This window comes from Mustela putorius, unplaced genomic scaffold, assembly GCF_011764305.1.
Source record: "Mustela putorius furo isolate JIRA1106 unplaced genomic scaffold, ASM1176430v1.1 tig00003853_pilon_pilon_pilon, whole genome shotgun sequence".
Classification (NCBI taxonomy): Eukaryota; Metazoa; Chordata; class Mammalia; order Carnivora; family Mustelidae; genus Mustela; species Mustela putorius.
In genome coordinates, this window is record NW_025422005.1 from 46,973,342 (window position 1) to 46,994,720 (window position 21,379).

The following is a 21,379-nucleotide window of genomic DNA, read 5'->3' on the forward strand; positions in this document are numbered from 1 at the left end:
TATAGACTGGGCTGTCCCCCCACCCCAGATTCTTATGTTGAAGCCTTAACCTCTAATGTGATTATTTAGAGATTATTAGAAATTATTTAGAGATGGGGTTTGGGGAGGTAATCTAGGTTTAAACGAGGTCGGGAGTCTTCATGAGGGATTAACATCCCCTTACAAGAAAAAGAAGAGACACCAATATACTCACTCTCTCCACCAGGTGAGGACACAATGCTCTAGAAGGCAGCCATCTGTAAGCCAGAAAGACCTCACCAGAAACTGAATCTGCCAGGAAATTATTGGACTTCCAGCCTTAAGAATTCTGAAAAAATTAATTGCTATTGCTTAAGTCAGAACCTTGATCTTAGACTTCTACCCTTCAGAACTGTGAAGAAATAAATTTCTGTTGCTTAAGTCACCCAGTCTCTAGTATTTTGCTATGGCAGCCCAAGCTGACTAATATATTTGTTCTTCCTTTATTTTTCTCTTAACACTCATTACTGATCAGTATACAATATATCAGTGATCTAGTCTGTACATTACTAATTAATGTTACTTATTGTCTGTCTCCCTTTACTGCATAAGCTTCATGAGGGTAGGGATTTTTATGTATTTTGTTCACAACACTTGTAACACCTATGGCCTGGCATTAACAAATAATATTTATCAAATGCACAAAATATAGATTTAAAATATTTTCAATCTTGATATGCTATGGTAGGAAATAATACATTTCTTTGATGATATTCAGAGAATCCAGTAAGAAATAAAAAATATACTGTCTTCAATAAGTTAATTTTTAAAAAAATCAAAATTATCAACATTTGTGTTTTCATAGAACCAAAGAATCTTACTTTCCTTATTTTCTTGATCTTTTCTCCTCCTATAAATCTGATTTATTACAGGCTCAATCTTCTTCCTACCAGTCAAATAGGTAACCTACTTTATACTGTTAACTCTGTCCAGGATCTTTTTCTGTTTGCTTCCTAAGTGAACTCATCTACCCTGCTTCAAATATCACATTTTTCAGGTGATTCTGAAATCCTCATCTCTTGCCTAGATTTTTCTGTGTTCTGATGCTGTATTTCTAACTACCTTTGAGACGTACATCGCTCAAGCATACTGTCAGGAATGTCAAAGGACAGGAGCTTTATAGGTAGAATGTAACACTGTACTCACATAAGTTAAAAAAACAAACATACAAAAGCAAAAGAAATCTCTTAAATAAATCTTAACTACAACAACAAAAAAAGTAGTCCTTAGCAGTAGTATATAGACTCACATAATTCTATAAATTGCCTGAGGAATCACTTTGTTTCATTATAGAAATTAGACCTACAATGGTAGGGAATTCCAATCTCTGAATTATGACCATGTATTCTAATTAACAGTATACTCTTGCACTATCAGCTTCACTTCAACCGCTGAATTATTCCCAATATTGTAGTAGAGTTTTATTACTTTCAAATTGAATTTAATCACTTGGGGGAAAAATATAAGAAATTATATGAGGTTTTCAAATTAAGTTTCTGAACTAGGGTAGTTTATTTTTAGAATAAAAAAAAAAAATCTCCCAGTGTTTTTCATCATTGGTTCCCAAATAACATATTTGTTTCTCCAACCACTTTTCCTCATATACACTAATCAATTCATTATTATTTTAAAGACTTTGCTAAAGCACATTTTTTTTACAGAATTTACAACAAGCTTCAGATGAAAGTTGTCTAGAATTCATTATTCAGTTTAAGCAAGCCATATATTTTTAGAATTCCACTGAGCAAACATGCAAAGGAAGGGGATTCTAAAAGAAAATCACGTGATTATTATGACTTTAGAGATAGGCTAAACTTCCCAGGGCAGTACAAGGTCCCTGGGTCTCAGAACCAGTGAGTTTCAGTACACATCACTTACTAATGAAACACATATGATCCCAGTCTTATGTTGCCCTTTTAAGATGAATGATTACTATCTATTGTATCAAGTAAATTTCACTGTTATATCTTCCTAAAAAAATTTTTTCTTTGAATTAGGAGCATAAATGAAATATATTTAGGAAAGGTTTTAAGAACCCATGTCTGGCCATCTCCAATGCTCATGAAAGATACAAAGCATGCCCAAGCTGTCAATAAATTCTGTCATCATTCCTTTCAAAATATATCCAAAATGTAACCACTTCTCTCACTCTCTTCTGCCTTCATAGTGTCTTAATAGGATTACTGCAAGAGCCTCCTAAATTGTCTCCCTGATTCTACTATTGCCCCATTACATTCCACTTTCCACACAGGAGCCCCAATGATCACTATAAAACACATGAGTCAGGTCAACTCACTCCTCTGCTGAAAATCTTCTACTAGATTCCCTCGTCATTTGAAATAGAAGTCCTTACAATGGTTTAAAAGACCCTTCATGGTCTTGTCCCTCCACATCTCAACCATTTTCCCCACATTCCTTATTCCATTCAGCTGCCATGTCTTCCTGGCTATTCCCTGAACAGACACAACATACTCTCACTTTAGGTCCCGTACACTGGCTACTTCCTCAGCCCAAGAGACTCCCTCCATATAGTCACAGGATTTGCTCCATGGATTTTCCAGGTTCTACTCAGTGGGGCCCTCTCTTTGACACATGAACACAGACTAGTAGTAAATCTTCTTTGCTTCCCAGCCCTCTTTACTACCTTTAACCTGCTTTATATTTCCCCCTCATGTATATCACCACTTGACATATTGTATGTTTGTTTATTATGGAATTACCTAATGAAAATGTTCGCTCCAAGAAAACAAAGACTGTTTTTGTTTTGTCCTCACTCACTCCCTGGCTACAGAACACATAATAGCAGATTAGAGATGAGTATCAACAAATTTTTTTTTTCATTTTTTATTTCTTTTCAGCGTAACAGTATTTTATTTTTTTGTTTTTTGTTTTGTTTTGTTTTAAGATTTTATTTATTTATCTGACAGAGAGGGATCGCAGGTAGGCAGAGAGAGAGAGGAGGAAGCAGGCTCCCTGCAGAGCAGAGAGCCAGATGTGGGGCTCGATCCCAGGACTCTGGGATCATGACCTGAGCCAAAGGCAGAGGCTTTAATCCACTGATCCACCCAGGTGCCCCAGTATTCATTGTTTTTGCACCACACCCAGTGTTCCATGCAATCCGTGCCCTCCCTAATACCCACCACCTGGTTCCCCCAACCTCCCACCACCCACCCCTTCAAAACCCTCAGGTTGTTTTTCAGAGTCCATAGTCTCTCACGGTTCACCTCCCCTTCCAATTTCCCTCAACTCCCTTCTGCTCTCCATCTCCCCATGTCCTCCATGTTGTTAAAATGTCTATACTGCCTAGAGCAATCTATACTTTTAATGCCATTCCAATCAAAACTCCACTGGTATTTTTCAAAGAGCTGGAGCAAATAATCCAAAAATTTGTATGGAATCAGAAGAGACCCCGAATCGCTAAGGAAATATTGAAAAACAAAAATAAAACTGGAAGCATCACGTTACCTGATTTCAAGCTTTACTACAAAGCTGTGATCCCCAAGACAGCATGGTACTGGCATAAAAACAGACACATAGACCAGTTGAACAGAGTAGAGAGCCAAGATATGGACCCTCAACTCTATGGTCAAATAATCTTCGACAAAACAGGAAAAAAGGCAGTCTCTTCAATAAATGATGCTGGGAAAACTGGACAGCTATATGTAGAAGAATGAAACTCAACCATTCTGTTACACTGTACACAAAGATAAACTCGAAATGGATAAAAGACCTCAGCGTGAGACAGGAATCCATCAGAATCCTAGAGCGGAACATAGGCAGTAACCTCTTCGGTATCAGCCACAGCAACTTCTTTCAAGATATGTCTCCAAAGGCAAAGGAAACAAAAGCAAAAATGAACTTTTGGGACTTCATCAAGATCAAAAGCTTCTGCACAGCAAAGGAAACAGTCAACAAAACAAAGAGGCAAGCCACGGAATGGGAGAAGATATTTGCAAATGACAGTACAGACAAAAGAAGGTTGATATCCAGGATCTATAAAGAACTCAAACTCAACACACACAAAACAGATAATCATATCAAAAAATGGGCAGAAGATATGAACAGACCCTTCTCCAATGAAGACATACACATGGCTATCAGACTCATGAAAAAATGTTCATCATCACTAGCCATCAGGGAGATTCAAATTAAAACCACATTGAGATACCACCTTATACCAGTTAGAATGGCCAAAATTAGCAAGACAGGAAACAACATGTGTTGGAGGGGATGTGGAGAAAGGGGAACCCTCTTACACTGCTGGTGGGAAAGCAAGTTGGTGCAGCCACTTTGGAGAACAGCGTGGAGATTCCTCAAGAAATTAAAAATAGAGCTTCCCTATTTACCCCAAAGATACAGATGTAGTAAAAAAAAGGGCCATTTGTACCCCAATGATTATAGCAGCAATGGCCACGGTCGCCAAGCTGTGGAAAGAACCAAGATGCCCTTCAAAGGATGAATGGATAAGTAAGATGTGGTCCATATACACTATGGAGTGTTATGCCTCCATCAGAAAGTCTGAATACCCAACTTTTGTAGCAACATGGATGGGACTGGAAGAAATTAGGCTGAGTGAAATAAGTCAAGCAGAGAGTCAATTATCATATGGTTTCACTTATTTGTGGAGTATCAACAAATATTGATCACATAAATGAATCAATGAATCTTGTGATTGCTTCCCATTCCAAACTAGATGCCAGTTATTATTCCTTCAAGTTGCATACCACCACATTTCTACTTTTCTTATGGTAAATCATATTCCCTATTGTATTAAGAATCAATTTGTATCTTATCTTAGTATGAAAGTATCAAGAATCATGTCTTATGTCTCTTTGTATCCCCTCTACTTACTAGCATCATTTCTTTCTTATAAAAGAAACCCAGTATTTCTTGACTGAATTTGAAATCATACTGAAAGTCCCGGATCTCTTTTTATCCTTTAGCAAACAGACCAATACCAATTCTTAAATTCCTAAAGTATATTCTGCTTTTATAACCAACCAGCAAATTTAATTCAAGAGGAGAGATGTAGCCTGGCTTAGAGATGCCTGACATCCATTTTGTACTGATGTTGTAACTATAGAAAACATTTTGAATGATGTTAAGTCAAAAGATTTTTCAGAAGACAGTGAAAACTACTTGTGAGAAAGCTGCTTCAAACTTGATCCATTCAGGAATTCTACCAAAAAAGAACGAACACCACAGAGCACATTTCTTATAAACAAATAACCAAAAAGCAAACTAATACAAAAAGATTTTTTTCTAAGAAAACAAATTCCAGCATCACTATCAAAACAAACAAGCATAATTAATTAAGCCAAACACAGTTCATTAACTGGTATTTTTTTTTGAAAGATTTTATTTATTTATTTGACAGGCAGATATCACAAGTAGGCAAAGAGGCAGGCAGAGAGAGAGAGAGCACAGAGGAAGCAGGCTCCCAGCTGAACAGAGGGCTGATATGATATGGGGGCTCAATCCCAGGACCCTGGGATCATGACCTGAGCCAAAGCAGAGGCTTTAACCCACTCAGTCACACAGGCGCCCCATCAACTGGTATTTTTAACAACGTTTTTAACAAAACTGAAATCACCAAGACTAAATTATGATCAATATGTTGAAAAATACATACTTTGAGTTTTAGACTTTCACCAAATCAGTTAAAATTAAAAGGTATGATTCTAAAAAGGTTAAACTTTCACCATCAAGAAAGGTAAACTGAACAGGAATTTATTTCCCAAGACTTATGTACAAGCAGGACTTTTATTTTTCAGTCAAATTCTATGAAAACCAATAATCCATAATTATAGTGATCAAAATTTCTGATAGGCTAGACTAAAACTCTCTAAGCACAAGAAGTAACTACATTAAAAATAAATGAGGGGCGCCTGGGTGACTCAGTGGGTTAAAGCCTCTGCCTTTGGCTCAGGTCATGATCCCAGGGTCCTGGGATCGAGCCCCACATTGGGCTCTCTGCTCAGCCGGGAGCCTGCTTCCTCCTCTCTCTCTGTCTGCCTCTCTACCTACTTGTGATCTCTATCTGTCAAATAAATAAATAAATAATCTTTAAAAATAAATAAATAAATAAATGATACAGTAAAAACAATGTCTTGCCTTATACAGCGTTAGCTCACCTGAGGTATGAGTCTATCCAAGTGCTCAGCTCGATTTCCATGAGAAGGGTGTGTGGATAACCATTCTGGCAACTTGGGATGGCCCTGGAGACTATCTGCAAATTCCATCTGCTGCCAAAACACTGAACTGGCTCTGACGTCCACACAAGCCTAAAACCAGAATTAATTTTTTAAAAATGTTATGAGAACATTTTTAAAAATTTATATCATTATGTTTTAAAGATATTTTCTATCATTATTTGCAAATGACATATTTGATAAAGGGCTAGTGCCCAAAATAGAAAAAGAACTCATAAAACTCAGTATTCAAAAAACAAATAATCCAATTAAAAATGGGCAGAAGACATGAACAGAGATTTATTTCATCAAAGAACACACACAAATGGCCAAAAGACACACGAAAAGATGTTCATCATCACATCATCAGGGAAATGCAAATCAAAACCACAATGAGATACCACCTTACACCTGTCAGAATGGATAAAATAAAAAACAAAAGAAACAACAGGTAATGGCAAGGATCTGGAGAAAAAGGAACACTCGTGCACCGCTGATGGGAATGCAATATGGTGCAGCCACTGTGGAAAATAGTATGGAGGTTCTTCAAAGAATTAAAATTAGAACTACCCTGCAATCCTGCAATCACACTACTGGGTACTTACCCAAAAGATAGAAGAACCCTAATTCAAATGGATATATGCCCCCTATAATTATAGCAGCACTACTTATAACAGCCAAAATAGGGAAGCACCCCAAGTGTCCAATGATCAACGAATGAATAAAGAAGATGTGGTATAATACACACACACACACACACACAGGAATATTACTGAGCCATCAAAAAGAATCTTGCCATTTGCAGTGACATAGATGGAGCTAGACAGCATAATGCTAAGCAAAATAAATCAGAGAAAGACAAATACCATGTGATTTCACTCATGTGCAATTTAAGAAACAAAACAAACAAGCAAAGGTAAAAAAATAAGAGAAAGACAAAGCAAGAAACAGACTCTTAACTACAGAGAATAAACTGATGATTACTAGGGGGGAGGAGAATGAGGGGAAGGGTGAAATAAGTGGTGGGAATTAAGGAGTTCATTTATCATGATGAGCACTGGGTGTTGCATGGAACTGCTGAATCACTAAATTATAACCTGAAAAAATATAACTCTGTATGTTAACTGTAATAAAAATAAAAACAAATAAAACAAAGCAAATGAAAAGGTAGCAAGAAACAAACAAAAATAAAAATGACTGCAATGAAAAAATTTTTTCTAGCATTTTAATAAAAGTAGAATGTGCTCATTACTTTAAAAAAAAAAAAACTCATACAACATGGTATTAGAGAAGCCAAAGCTACTCCTGTACAATATTTACAGTAATCGCACTCCCAGAGATAACCCACTATTTTCAATATGACAGGTATTAAGAACACGTATTGAGGGCAAAAATCTTCCACACAAATTAATATTTTGTTTTCATAAAAATAAGGATTTATAATCTCATCTATTATTAAACTGCATTATAGAAATTTTATTCTTAATCTATACCACTAGAATAATTAAAAGACTTCAACGTAAAGAAATGAAATTATATTTTTGTTATATTTTTAATGTGCCTATCAATTTTCCTAGTTTTCCTCAGTGTGTGTGCTAAAGAACATATTTAAGTTATTCAAAATATTTATAAACGTTTAACTTTTTTAACAAATAAGATATACATGTCTTGTATATTTGTGCATAATTCCATCAGACACTCATACACATATACTTATCTATACAAAGAACAATTCTGGAAGGCAATTTAAGAAACTGTTAATAGTAGTAGCTACCCTAAGAGTATAAGTAGGGTGTTTGATGATGGAGAAAGAGCAGGACTTTTATTTCTGAATTATATGAAGTATATTACTTTTATAATATAATTATTTCCAAATCCTATGTAGGGTGATTCAGTAAATATTATAATAAGCCTGTTCAATTTATTGACATTTCCAATTTTTTCTGTAAGCAGTGATTGGCTAAAGTGATTATATTTCCCAACTAGTTTACTTTTGATTATGACAATTAAGAAAAAACTCACACTGTACTGTAAAATGTGCTATTAAAAAGAATATGCTTTTAGCCTTAAAACAGTGAGATTGTGACACACAAAAAGGCAAATACACAATATCATGCTGATCTAGTCAACATCCATGCCACTCTGTTTTTATTTTTTTTTATTTTTATTTTTTTTAAAGATTTTATTTATTTATTTGACAGAGAGAGATGACAAGCAGGCAGAGAGGCAGGCAGAGAGAGAGGAGGAAGCAGGCTCCCTGCTGAGCAGAGAGCCCAATGTGGGGCTCGATCCCAGGACCCTGAGATCATGACCCGAGCCGAAGGCAGCGGCTTAACCCACTGAGCCACCCAGGCGCCCCGCCACTCCGTTTTTAACAAACACCATCAAAGTATTTTCAAATGCTGGGAAAATGAAAAGAAAAAATAATTTGAAATCCAAGTAGACTTTATTCAGTGTTCAAAACAATACGATTGTTTTTATCATGGTAAAATAAATAAAAATTTTGCCATCTTAACCCTTTTTAAGTGTACAGTTCACAGGTATTAAGTACACTCACACTGATGTGCAGCCACCACCATGAACCATCCGTATAGCTCATTTTGTATACAGCTCTTAAATAATTCCCCCTTCTCCTCTCACCCCCATCCTGGATGACTACCATTACAAACTCTGTCATTATGATTCTAACTATTCTAAGTACCTGATACAAATGAAATCATACACTATTTGTCTTCTTGTGACTGCCTTACTTCACTTAGCTTCCATGTCCTCAAGGTTCATCCAGTATTAGAGCATACTGCGGAATTTCTTTCCTTTTTAATATTGAACAGTATCTTGTATGTCTATACCACATTTTGCTTATCCATTCATTGGTCAAGGGACACTTGGGTTGCTTTCACATTTTAGCTACTGTGAATAATGCTGCTATGAACACGGGTATACAAATAAATACCTTTTTGAAGACATTTTCAATATGTTGAGGAATATATCTGGAAGAGGAGCCGCTGGATTGTATGGGCGTTGAATTTAAATTTTTTTGTGAAACTACCACATCATTTTCACAGTTGGCTTAGCATTTTACATTCTCACCAACAATGTACAAGTGTTCCAATTTCTTCACATTTTCACCTTTGTTAATTTCCATTCTTGTGACAGTAGCTATCCTAATGAGTATGAGGTAATATCTCATTATAGTTTTCATTTGCATTATCTAATGATCAGTGATGTTGAGAATCTTTTTCTGTGCTTAGTGGCATTGACATATCTTCTTTGGAGACCTGTCTATTCAAGTTCTTCGTCCATTCTGCAATCAGATCGTTTGTATTATTGTTAGGTTTTAAAAATCCTCTGTATTCTGGATATTAATTGCTTATCAGATATATGATTAGCAAATGTTTTCTACCAGTCTGTGGGTTGTCTTTTTACTGTGATGGTGTCTTTTGATGCAAAAACTTTTTTTTTTTTTAATTTTCATGAAGTTCATTTGCCTAATTTTTTCTTTTGCTACCTGTGTTTTTGGTGTCATATCCAAGGTATCACGACCAAATCCAATGTTATGAAGTTTTGATCCTGTATATTTTTTCTAGGAGTCTTACTATTTTAGGTTTTACACTTAGGTTCCTGATTCATTATCAATTATTTTTTGTATACAGTATTATGTAAGGGTCCAATTTCATTCTTTCTCTGGATATCCAGTTTTCCAGCATCATTTATTGAAAAGACTGTCCTTTGCCCAGTTTCCATCCTTGACAAAAAACTCATTTCTGGGCTATTTTATTCCATTGGCCTATGTCTTTCATGTCAATACCACAGTTTTGATTACTGTAGCTGTGTAGCAAGTTTTGAAATCTGAAGTGTGAGCCCTCCAGTTTTATTCTTTCTCAAGACTGTTTTGGCTACTCGGGTTGTTTAACACTGCATATGAAATTTAGATTTAGTTTTCTTATTTCTACAAAAATGCAAGCAAAAAATAGCTCTGGGATTCTGACAAGTACTGTAAGGAATATGTAGATTATTTTGGGCACTACTGACATTTTTAAAATATTAAGTTTTCCAGCAAATGAACATAGGATCTTCCTATTTCTTTCTCTTGTTTTAGCAATGAATTTTTAGTTATCACTGTGTCTTTCACCTCCTTGATTAATTACTAAATCTTTTATTCTTGCTGAGGTTATTGTAAATGGAGTTGTTTTTAATAATTTCCTTTTCAGATTGTTCATTGTTCGTGTACAGAAATGAATTTTTGAGTGTTGACACTGTATCCTGATACTTTGCAAATTAACTTACTAAGTTCAAACCGCCTTTTTTGCAATCTTTACAGTTTCCTACATATACGATCATATCATCTGCCAACAAAGATAATCTTACTGCTACCTTTCCAATGTGGATAACTCTTACTTCTTTTTCTTGGTCTAACTACAAACTTCCAGTATTATGTTGAACAGAAGTGAAAGTGGACATCCTCGCCTTGTCCCTGAACTTATACAAAAAGCTTTCAGTCTTTTACCACTGAGTAGTATGTTTGTTGTGAGTCTTTCATATGTGGCTTTTATTATGTTGATGTAGCTTCCTTTCATTCTTATTTTGTTGAGTGTTTTAATCATGAAAGGTGTTAAATATTCTCAAAAAATTTTTACATCAATTAAAATGATCATGTGGGGTTTTTTCCCTTCCTTTTGTTAGATGTGGCATATTACCTTGATCAAGTTTTATATGCTCAACCATGCTTGCATTCTAGAAATAAAGCTCTCTTGATTATGGTGCATATCCTTTTAGAATGCTACTGAATTCTGTTGCTAGTATTTTGTTGGGGACTTCTACATCAATGTTTTTAAGGAATACTGGTCTATAGTTTGCTTGGAGTATCTTTGTCTTTGTATCAGGATGATGCTAACTTCAGAGAATGAGTTAGGAAGTATTCCTTCCTCTTCAATCTTTTGGGAAAGTTTGAGAACTGTTATTAGTTCATCTTTACATGGTTGGTAGAATCTACCAGGGATGGTGTCAGACTTTATTCTTAGATTCTGATTACTGACTCAATCTTGTTATTAGTCATGGGTCTATTCAAATTTTCTATTACTTCACGATTTAGTATTGGTAAGGTTTTTGTATTTCTAGGAAATTGTCCATTTCATCTAGATTATCCAATGTTTGGCATGCAATTGTTCATAGTATCTTCTTATAATCCTCTTATTTCTTTAGAATCATAAGTAAGCTCTGCACTTTCATTTCTGATTTCAGGTAATTTGAATTTTCTTTACTTTTTCCTTTTTCAGCTAGCTCAAGTTTTGGAAATTTTGTTGATCTTTTAAAAGAACAAATTTTGATCTTAATGATTCTCTCTAATGGTTTTTCTGTTCTCTAGCTCTGCTCTAATCTTTACTATTTCCTTCATTTTATTAGCTTTGGGTATAGTTCTTTTTCTAATCCATTAATTTGTAAGTTAGGGTGTACATCTGAAATCTTGTTTTTTAATCTAAGCATTTATAGCTATAAATTTTATACTCAGCACTGATTTCACTGCATCTCATAACTTTCTGTATCTTGTTTTTATTTTCATTCATTTCTAAAGGTTTTTTTTATTAAATTCCTTCTAATTTCTTCTTCAATCCATTGGTTATTTAAAATTATTCTGTTTTGGAACACACAGCTGGCTCAGTCAGAAGAGCATGAGACCCTTGATCTTGGGGCTGTAGGTTTGAACTCCACATTAGGTGTAGAGATCACTTAAAAAAACAAAAATCTTTTAAAAAATTTAAAAATATATCCACAGTTTTGTGAATTTTCCAGTTTTATTTTTGTTACTTATTTCTAACTTCATCCCACTGTGGTCAGAGAAGATACACTGAATGATATATATCTTAATCTATGAGAATTTGTGACCTAATGTATGGCCTATCCTGGAAAATGTCCCATATGCCCTTGAGAAGAATGTGTACATTCTGTTGTTTTGGAATAGAGAATTCTATAGGTTCTCTTAGATCTAGTTGGTTTACTGCATTAAGTACTTTATTTCTTTATATTCTATCTGGTTGTGCTATCCATTATTCTGGGTAAAGCTACTAAAGTCTCCAACTATTATTACAGAACTATCTATTTCCTCCATCAGTCCTGTCAGTTTTTGCTTCATGTATATCTGTAGTATGCAATTAAGTACACAAATTTTTGTAAATGTTATATCTTCTTGTTGTTTCAAACCTTTTTTGCTACATAATACCATTCTTTATCTCTTGTAATCTTTCTTTTTTTTCACCCCCACGATGCAAAAACATTTTATATTTTTTAATTTTTTATTTTCTCTAAACATATATTTTTATCCCCAGGGGTACAGGTCTGTGAATCACCAGGTTTACACACTTCACAGCACTCACCAAAGCATATACCCTCCCCAATGTCCATAATCCCACCCCCTTTTCCTAACCCCCCTCCCCCCAGCAACCCTCAGTTTGTGAGATTAAGAGTCACTTATGGTTTGTCTCCAGTATATATACACAATGGAATACTATGCAGCCATCAAAAGAAATGAAATCTTGCCATTTGCGACAACATGGATGGAACTGGAGCGTATCATGCTTAGCGAAATAAGTCAAGCAGAGAAAGACAACTATCATATGATCTTGTAATCTTTCTTAATAAAAGTCTATTTTGTCTGATATTAGTATAGCCACTCCTATTGTCTTTTGGTTACTATTTGCATGGAATATCTTTTTCCATCCTATAATGCTCAACATGCTTATGTCCTTGGGTCTCAGATTAGTCTATTATAGACAGCATATAGTTGAATCACGTATTTTTATCCATTCTAGCAATCTCTGTCTCTTGACTGAAAGTTAATCCATTTATATTTAAAGTGATGAATGATAAAGAGGGACTTACTTCTATGAATGTGCTGTTTTCTCTATGTCTGCTATCCTTTTTGCCCTCATTTGCTACATTATCGTCTTCTCTGTTTAGTTGATTTTTTGTAGTGAAACATTTAAATTCCTTTCTCATTTCCTTGTGTGCATATTCTACAGCTATCTTCTCTTTAATTACCATGGAGATTACATTTAACAACCTAAGTTTATACACTCTACTTAGAATTTATACCAGTTCAACTTCAGCAACATATAAAAACTCTGCTCTTTCATGGCTCTGTCTCCATTCTCTTCAGTCTCTAATGTAACAAAATTACATCTTTATATATTATATAAACAAAATAATAACAATAATAAGTAATTCTTTTAAAAGCATTAGTCCCCTGAATTACACAGAAAACAAGATTTGGAATTATAAACTAACCTTATAGTAACACTAGCTTTTATACTAATAATTTTTTTTCTTTAAAGGTATTTCCTTTAAAGGTATACATTCAAAGGCATTTTAAAATTGTACAGAAACAAAAAAGTATAGTTACAAACAACTGTTATAATAATAGTAGCTTTTGAAAATGTCCACATATTTACCTTTACTAAGATATTTATTTCTCCAAAAAGCTTTGAGTTACTTTCTTATATCCATTCTTCTTACCAATGGGACTCCCTTGAGCATCTTTTGCAGGGCAGTTCTGGTGGTCATGAATTCCCTCAACTTTCATTTAACTGACAATGTCTTAACTTCTCCCTCACTTTTGAAAAACAGTTCTTCTGGACACAGGATTCTTAGTGACAGCTTTATTCTTTTATAGCACTTTGGATATAACAAACACTGTCTTCTGGACCACAAAGTTTCTGATGAGAAATCTGCTGATAATCTTAGTGCAGATACCTTGAATGTGATGATTCACTTCTCTCTTGCTACTTCAGGATTTGCTCTATGTCTTTGGCTTTTTGAAGTTTTATTATAACATATAACCCCTGGGTTCATCTTTCTTGAAGTTCACTGAGCTTCTTGGACATTTATATTTATGTATTTCATCAAATTAGGGAAGTTTTCAGCCATTATTTCTTTTTTTAAATTAACATATAATGTATTGTTTGTTTCAGGGGTACAGTTCTGTGGAATCAACAGTCTTACACAATTCACAACACTCACCATATCACATACCCTTCCCAATGTCCATCACCCATCCATCCTATCCCTCCCACCTCCCTCCTTTCCAGCAACCTCAGTTTGTTTCCTGAGATTAAGAATCTCTTATAAATTGTTTCCCTCCCTGGTCCCACTTGTTTCATTTTTTCCCTCCCTTCCCCCCAAAACCCCTGCTCTGCCTCTCAAATTCATCATATCAGAGAGATCATATGATAATTTTATTTCTCTGATTGACTTATTTCGCTTAGCATAATACCCTCTAGTTCCATCCACGTCATTGCAAATGGCAAGATTTTTTTTTTTTTGATGGCTGCTTATATATATATATCACATCTTCTTTATGCCTTTAACTGTTGATGGACATCTAACAGCCATTATTTCTTGAAATATTCTCTCTGCCCCTTCTCTCCTCTCCTTCTGGGACTCCCACATTGCATATGTTGGTCCTCTTGATCACATCTCCCAGGTCTCTTAAATCTATCTTTTCTGTTCCTCAGCTTTGGTAATTTCCACTGTCCTACCTTCAGGTTCCCTGCTTCTTTCTTCTGCCTGTTAAATCTCCCTTTGAATCTGCCCATTTTTTCGTTGTATTTATCAGCTCCAAAATTTCTTGTTAGTTTTTTTGGGGGGTGTCTAGCTGTATACTGATATTTTCACTTTGTTCATAATCACTTTCTTGACTTACACTTTCCTTTAGTTCTTTAATCATCTTTAAGACAATTGTTTTAAAGTCATTGTCTAGTATGTCTGCCATTAGATATTCTTAAGAGACAGTTTCTGCTAATTTAATTTTTTTTCTATGAATAGGCCACACTTTCCAGTTTCTTACATGCCTGTCCTTTTTAGTGAACAGTGGACATTTGAATTTAATAATGAAACTCTGGATATCAGATTCTACCCCTTCAACAGAGTCTACCATTTTTGTTATTGTTTTGTTATTGTTCTTTTCCTTCTTTGTCTTTTTCTTTTTCTTTTTCCCACCGCTATCTCTGTGCCTAGGGTTAGCCTGGGATATAAATATAATGTCTCTTTGGGATTTTTCTGAGCATGCACAGTCATTTTCTAATTTTCCCCAAATATGCAGTTGTTTTCGAAAGTCCTAGTCTTCAGTATCTGGCTCCCCTCACCAAAAAAGTGGAAAAAAAAATCAAGTGGGGAGTTGGTGGGAGAGGAATGTTACCAGATGTTTAGGCGCAGGGCCTGCTAAAATGAGGAGCAGTACAAAACAATGGCTGCCCACCTATATGCACCTGAAGATCAAAAGCCACATTCAGTGACTAGAGCACAGATCACTGATACTTGAAGGACAGGGACCTTTTCCTTACCCTGGCTCTGGCAAGCTGTGTACATGCTGCTCCAGAAACCTGTGCACTGCCATGTGACACAGGTAAGATAGGTGGCAGGTAAGGTTGTAAGAGGTGAAACTGACCAAACGTAGGCACAATTCATTGTCCAGTATTCCCCTGGAAGGTACAAGCTTTAAACAGATGCCAAAATAGATACAATCAGACAGACTCTGTTGGTTTAATTGTAGTCTATCTGGGGAAACAAATCCCTAGTGTTTCCTACTCCACCATCAGAACTGCAACATAATTCTTTAAGACCTCTAAATACACTAAATTTAAAAGAATCCAAAGTATTTTACCTTATTGTACATATATAGACAGATATGTGTACATATTTATAAATAGGAATATATATTTAAGATAAAAATAAATATGTGACCCATTTAAGATAAAAATAAATATAGATATATGTATATCTATATATGTGTAAAATACATATGTAACATGTGTGAGCTTGTGTGTGTGTGTGTGTCCACACATAAGTAGTTATTTGATACTGAATTCTAAAAACACAAAAATATGTCCTTCAACAGCAGGTCAACATATTCATAATAATATAAATACAAGATGAGACAAGCAAACAACATATTCCTCTAAGAGAATTCATAAAAATACAAGTTGAAACAGTTACTACATTTTAAAAAGCACAGCCCATATAGTAGCTCAAAACAAAACAAAACAAAACAACCCCTGAAAACTAAGATTTTTGAAAACTAAGATAAACATTTCAAGAGACATTATAAATCCAGGAATTATCTACTATGAGGTATTCTGTTACACATACCAAAACAATATCCAAAATTTTTTCACACTAAAAGTGTTAATCAGGGGCAATGGGCGGCTCAGTCCATTAAGCATCCAACTCTTGACTGTGGCTCAGGTTATGATCTCAGAGTCATGAGATCAAACCCTGCATTGGGCTCTACACTGAACACGGAGCCCACTTGAGATTCTCTCTCTCCCTCCCCCTCTGCCCCTCCCCTCTACTTGCATGCTCTCTCTCTAAAACAAAAATAAATAAAAATGATAATCAAAAGTAAAATAAAGTACCTCCCTCTTCTTAAAAAACACAAAGGCAATCTTTAAAGCAATATTTTATATTCAGAAATAAAAGAAAATAATTATCCCACAGACTGAAAAACATTCCCAACTTAAAAGTATTCCAAAAGGACTGACGATATCTGCTTTAATAGTAAGATAAAGATACTGAAGTGTGTCTGTATTTCCAAAACCAAATTCAAAGAACCACTAATGTGAGATAACTTTGTTTTCAAAAGGGGTATTTTACTTATATTTTTCTAGTTTGTGAAAAATAAGTGATGGGATATCAGTAAGATATGGGAATAAGAAGCAATGGACCCTTCTTCCCAACACAAACACACTGATTTAACAATATACACACAAATTCTCTTTCTGAGAGATCCAGAAACTAGCTTAGAGGCTCCTGTACCTTAGACAACTGTGAATCACACACATCAAAGCCAGTAGGAAGATTTGGGACAGCCTCTTGCCATAATCCCTACCCTACCCTAGCTTCTCCCTAGTGAGGGAAAGAACTGGATGATGTATCCAATATTCCAACTTTTCCAGGGCTGCCCAAGAAACTGGCTTCTGTCTTGTCTCAAAGCATTGATGAAATGTAGCACATGGTAGGCCTGGAGGCCAGTGAGAATAAGGATAGCAGTCTCAACTAGCACACAAACAACTGCAATAGCCCCTCCCTCCAACAAAGAGTGAGTGGCAAAATTCCCCAGCTCTGAGCTTCTCCTCCCTGGGGAGGAAAGAAAGTGAACCATATATTTAATGTTCCAACATTTCTGGGAGTTGCCTGAGAAAATGCCTACAATTCACCTATCACAGAGCAATGATGGGATCTGGTGTACTTTATTTATTTATATGAGGGGCAGAAGAGAGAATCTTAAGCAGATTCCACACCCAGCAGAAAGCCCAATATAGGGCTTGATCTCACCACCCTGAAATAATGACCTGAGCCAAATTCAAGAGTTGGAAGTTCAGCCCACTGAGCCACCCAGGCTCCCCAAGGACCTGGCATACCTGAGATGTCTAGGTTCCACTAAGAACAAAGATGGGGTTGGATTGGCACAAAGGTTTGAGAGGGCCACAAAATCTCTGGCTGGGCTAATTGGTTAGGATCCTCTCCTGTGGAAGGCCAGTTCACAAAGCCTGGAAAAGCTGGCTGTTTTTTTTTCTAATGTAAAGATACCAACTCCGGGTCAAGGAAAATGAACAGCCAGGGAAATATATCCTACAGGAAAAACTTAAATCTTCAGAAAGTGATGCTAATGAAACATGTATGTAATTTACCGGAGAGAGTCAAAGTAACCCTCATAAAGATAGTCCCCCAGGTCAAAAGAAATACATAAACAAAGGTGAGAATAACAGAGATAGAAATATTAAAAAATGCCAAACAGAAATCTTAGAAATGAAAAATAAATGCACTGAAAAATTTGCTACTATAAGAATTCAACAGCAGACTTAGATCCAGTGAACTCAAAGACAAGTCACAGGAAATCATCCAGAAAAGTAAAAAATAAATAAATAAATAAAAATAAAAGCATGAAGGAAACTTAAGCATTTATAGAACACCCACCATCCAATAGACCAATATATGCATTATGGAAGTCCCAGAGAAGGAAAGAGAGAGAAAAGAGCACAAAGTTTACTCAGAGAAGTAACAGCTGAAAATTTTCCACTACTAGGGAAGAAAAGGATATCCAGATCCAGGAAACCCAGAGACAAACTGTGAAAGATGAACTCAAAGATATCAATTACATAGACACATTATAAGCAATTTTTAAAAGTCAAAGACAAAGAATTTGGGGGGGAAAAAAAGAAAGAAAAGTAAACCAGTATATACAAGGGCACTTCCACAAGTCTTCCCAGCAGACTCCTTGAGGGCCAGATGGGAGTGGGACATTATATTCAAAGTGCTGAAAAAAAAATTGTCGACCAAAACTGTCCTTCAAGAATGAAGGACACAGACTTTCTCAAACAAAATCTAAGGGATTTCATTGCCACTAGAACTGCCTTACAAGAAACATTAAAAGAACTCTTCAAAATAAAGAAAAGAACTATAAACAGCAATACAAAAGCACTGAAAGTATAAAACTCACTGGTAAAGGTAAATATATAGACAAATACAGAATACTGTAATAATGTAATAGTAGCAGATAAATTATTTTAATTCTAGTTCAGTCAGTAGTATTAAAAATAACTATAAGAATGTTAGTGAATATACAATATAAAAATATGTAAACTGTGAAATCAATAACATAAAGTATAAAATTTTGTATATAACTGAAGTTAAATTATTATTGGCTTAAAATAGACTATTCTAACTACAAAACATTTTCATAAGTTCCATAGTAACCACAAAGAAAGTATCCATATAAGATATACAAAATAAAAAGGAATCAAAGCATGTCAATACAAAAAAAAAATCAACAAAATACAGTGATGGCACCAGAAGTTAAGGACTAAAGAACTGTAATACAAAGAGAAAACAATTAAAATAGCAACAGTAAGTTCTTTCCCTATCAATTTCTTGAAATGTAAATGCATTATACTCCTCACTCAAAAGACAAAGAGTTTCTGAAAGAATGAAAAAATAACATCCCACTATATGCAGTCTACCAAGACTTATTTAAAGGACACTGATAGTTGGAAAGTGAAGGGCTAGGAAAAAAAATATTCTATGCAAATCTGTAACCAAAAGAGAGCAGGGGTGACTATACATAAGTCAGACAAAACACAATTTAAGACAAAATCTGTCACAAAAGCAAAGGGACATTATATAATGATAAAAGGATCAATAAACATGGAAGATATAATTATTACAAATATATATGCACCAGCATCACAATGAACATTGGTAGAACCGAAAGGAGAAACAGACAACAATATAATATGGGAGACTGCAAGGCCCTACTTTAAATAATGCACAGAACTTCCAGACAAAAAAATCAAGATGGAAACAGCAGACTTTAACACTATATGCCAAATTGATCTAATAGACATCTACAAAACATTCCAATCAACATAAGAAGAATACTCATTTTCTCAAGCACACATGGAACATTCTTCAGGACAGATCACATTAGGTCACAAAACACATAGCTTTTCCAGCCAGAGTGAAGTGAAACTAGAATCCAATAGCTGAAGGAAAACTGAGTATTTCCAAGTATGTGCAAATTAAACAACATACTCCCAAAAACCAACGGATAAAATTAGAAATGAAAAGGTAAATTACAAAATGTTTTATGACAAACAAAAACAAAAATATAACATATTAAAACTTACACAATGCAACAAAAGCATTATTAGAAAGGAAGTTTATAGCAATAAATGTCTACATTAAAAAAGATCTCAAATAAACAACACAGCTTTACACCTCAAGGAACTATAAAAAAGAACAAAGTATAAAGTTAGCAGAAGGAAGAAAATAATGAAGATTATAGCAGAAATTAACAAAATAGAGAATAGAAAAGCAACAGGAAAAGAAATCAATGAAGTAATAAAAACTGACTTTTGAAAGGAGAAATTAAATTAACAAACCTTTAGCTAGACTAAGAAAAAATGAGAAAAGAAAATCAGAAATTAAAGAGGAGACATTACAACTAAAGTCACAGAAATAAACAGGATCATAAGGATCACTACGTATTTGTAACTACAAATAGTTACATGTCCCAAAATTGGAAATCTAGAAGAAATGGACAAACCCTAGAAACACACAATTTACTGAGACCAAATCATGAAGAAACAGAAAAATGTGACAAGATCTAAAACAAGAAAGAAGACTGAATCAAGAGTAAAACACCTACTGAAAAAGAAAAGCCCAGAATTCACAAATGAGTTCTACAAGACATTTAAAGAAGAGTTAGAGTGGACATCCTTGTCGTGTTCCTGATCTCAAAGGGAAGGCTGTCAGTTTTTCCCCATTGAGGATGATATTCACTGTGGGGTTTTCACAGACAGATTTTATGAAGTTGAAGAATGTTCCCTCTATCCCTATACTTTGAATCGTTTTAATCAGGAACAGATGCTTATCTTGTCAAATGCTTTTTCTACATCAACTGAGAAGACCATGTGGTTCTTCTCTCTTCTCTTACTGATTTCTTCTATCATACTGATTCATTTGCAAATGTTGTGCCATCCTTGCATCCCATGGATAAATCCCATCTTGTCATAGTGGATAATCTTGTTAATGTACTGTTGGATCCTATTAGCTAGGAACTTGTTGAGAATCTTGGCATCCGTATTCATCAGGGATATTGGTCTGAAATTCTCCTTTTGGGTGGGGTCTTTGCCTGGTCTGGGGATAAGGGTAATACTGGCTTCATAAAAAGTGTCTGGAAGTTTTCCTTCTGTTTCTATTTTTTGAAACAGCTTCAGGAAAATAGGTACTATTTCTTCTTTGAATGTTTGGTAGAATTCTCCAGGGAATCCGTCAGGTCCTGGCTCTTGTTTTTTGGGAGGTTTTTGACTGGGTATTTACCGCAAAGATACAGATGCAGTGAAAAGGGACACCTGTACCCCAATGTTCATAGCAGCAATGGCCACAGTCACCAAACTATAGAAAGAACCAAGATGCCCTTCAACAGACGAATGGATAAAAAAGATAGGGTCCATATATACAATGGAGTATTATGCCTCCATCAGAAAGGATGAATACCCAACTTTTGTATCAACATGGACAGGACTGAAAGAGATTATGCTGAGTGAAATAAGTCAAGCAGAGTAAATTATCATATGGTTTCACTAACTTGCGGAGCATAAGAAATGACGCGGAGGACC

At 35.1% G+C, this 21,379-nt stretch overlaps 1 protein-coding gene across 5 annotated transcripts in view; it reads right to left on the reverse strand.

Annotated features, from left to right (window-relative positions):
* The window catches only part of OMA1 (OMA1 zinc metallopeptidase), a 91,894-nt gene that overhangs the window by 21,530 nt on the left and 48,985 nt on the right, over positions 1-21,379 (reverse strand). For 4 of the 5 annotated variants that reach the window (XM_045064596.1, XM_045064598.1, XM_045064597.1 and 1 more), the window contains one exon: positions 6,153-6,302. The exons of the other annotated variant lie outside the window; for it this stretch is intronic. In XM_045064596.1, the coding sequence (XP_044920531.1) occupies positions 6,153-6,302 (150 nt within the window). The remainder of the gene's footprint in view (positions 1-6,152; positions 6,303-21,379) is intronic. 5 annotated transcript variants of the gene reach the window in all.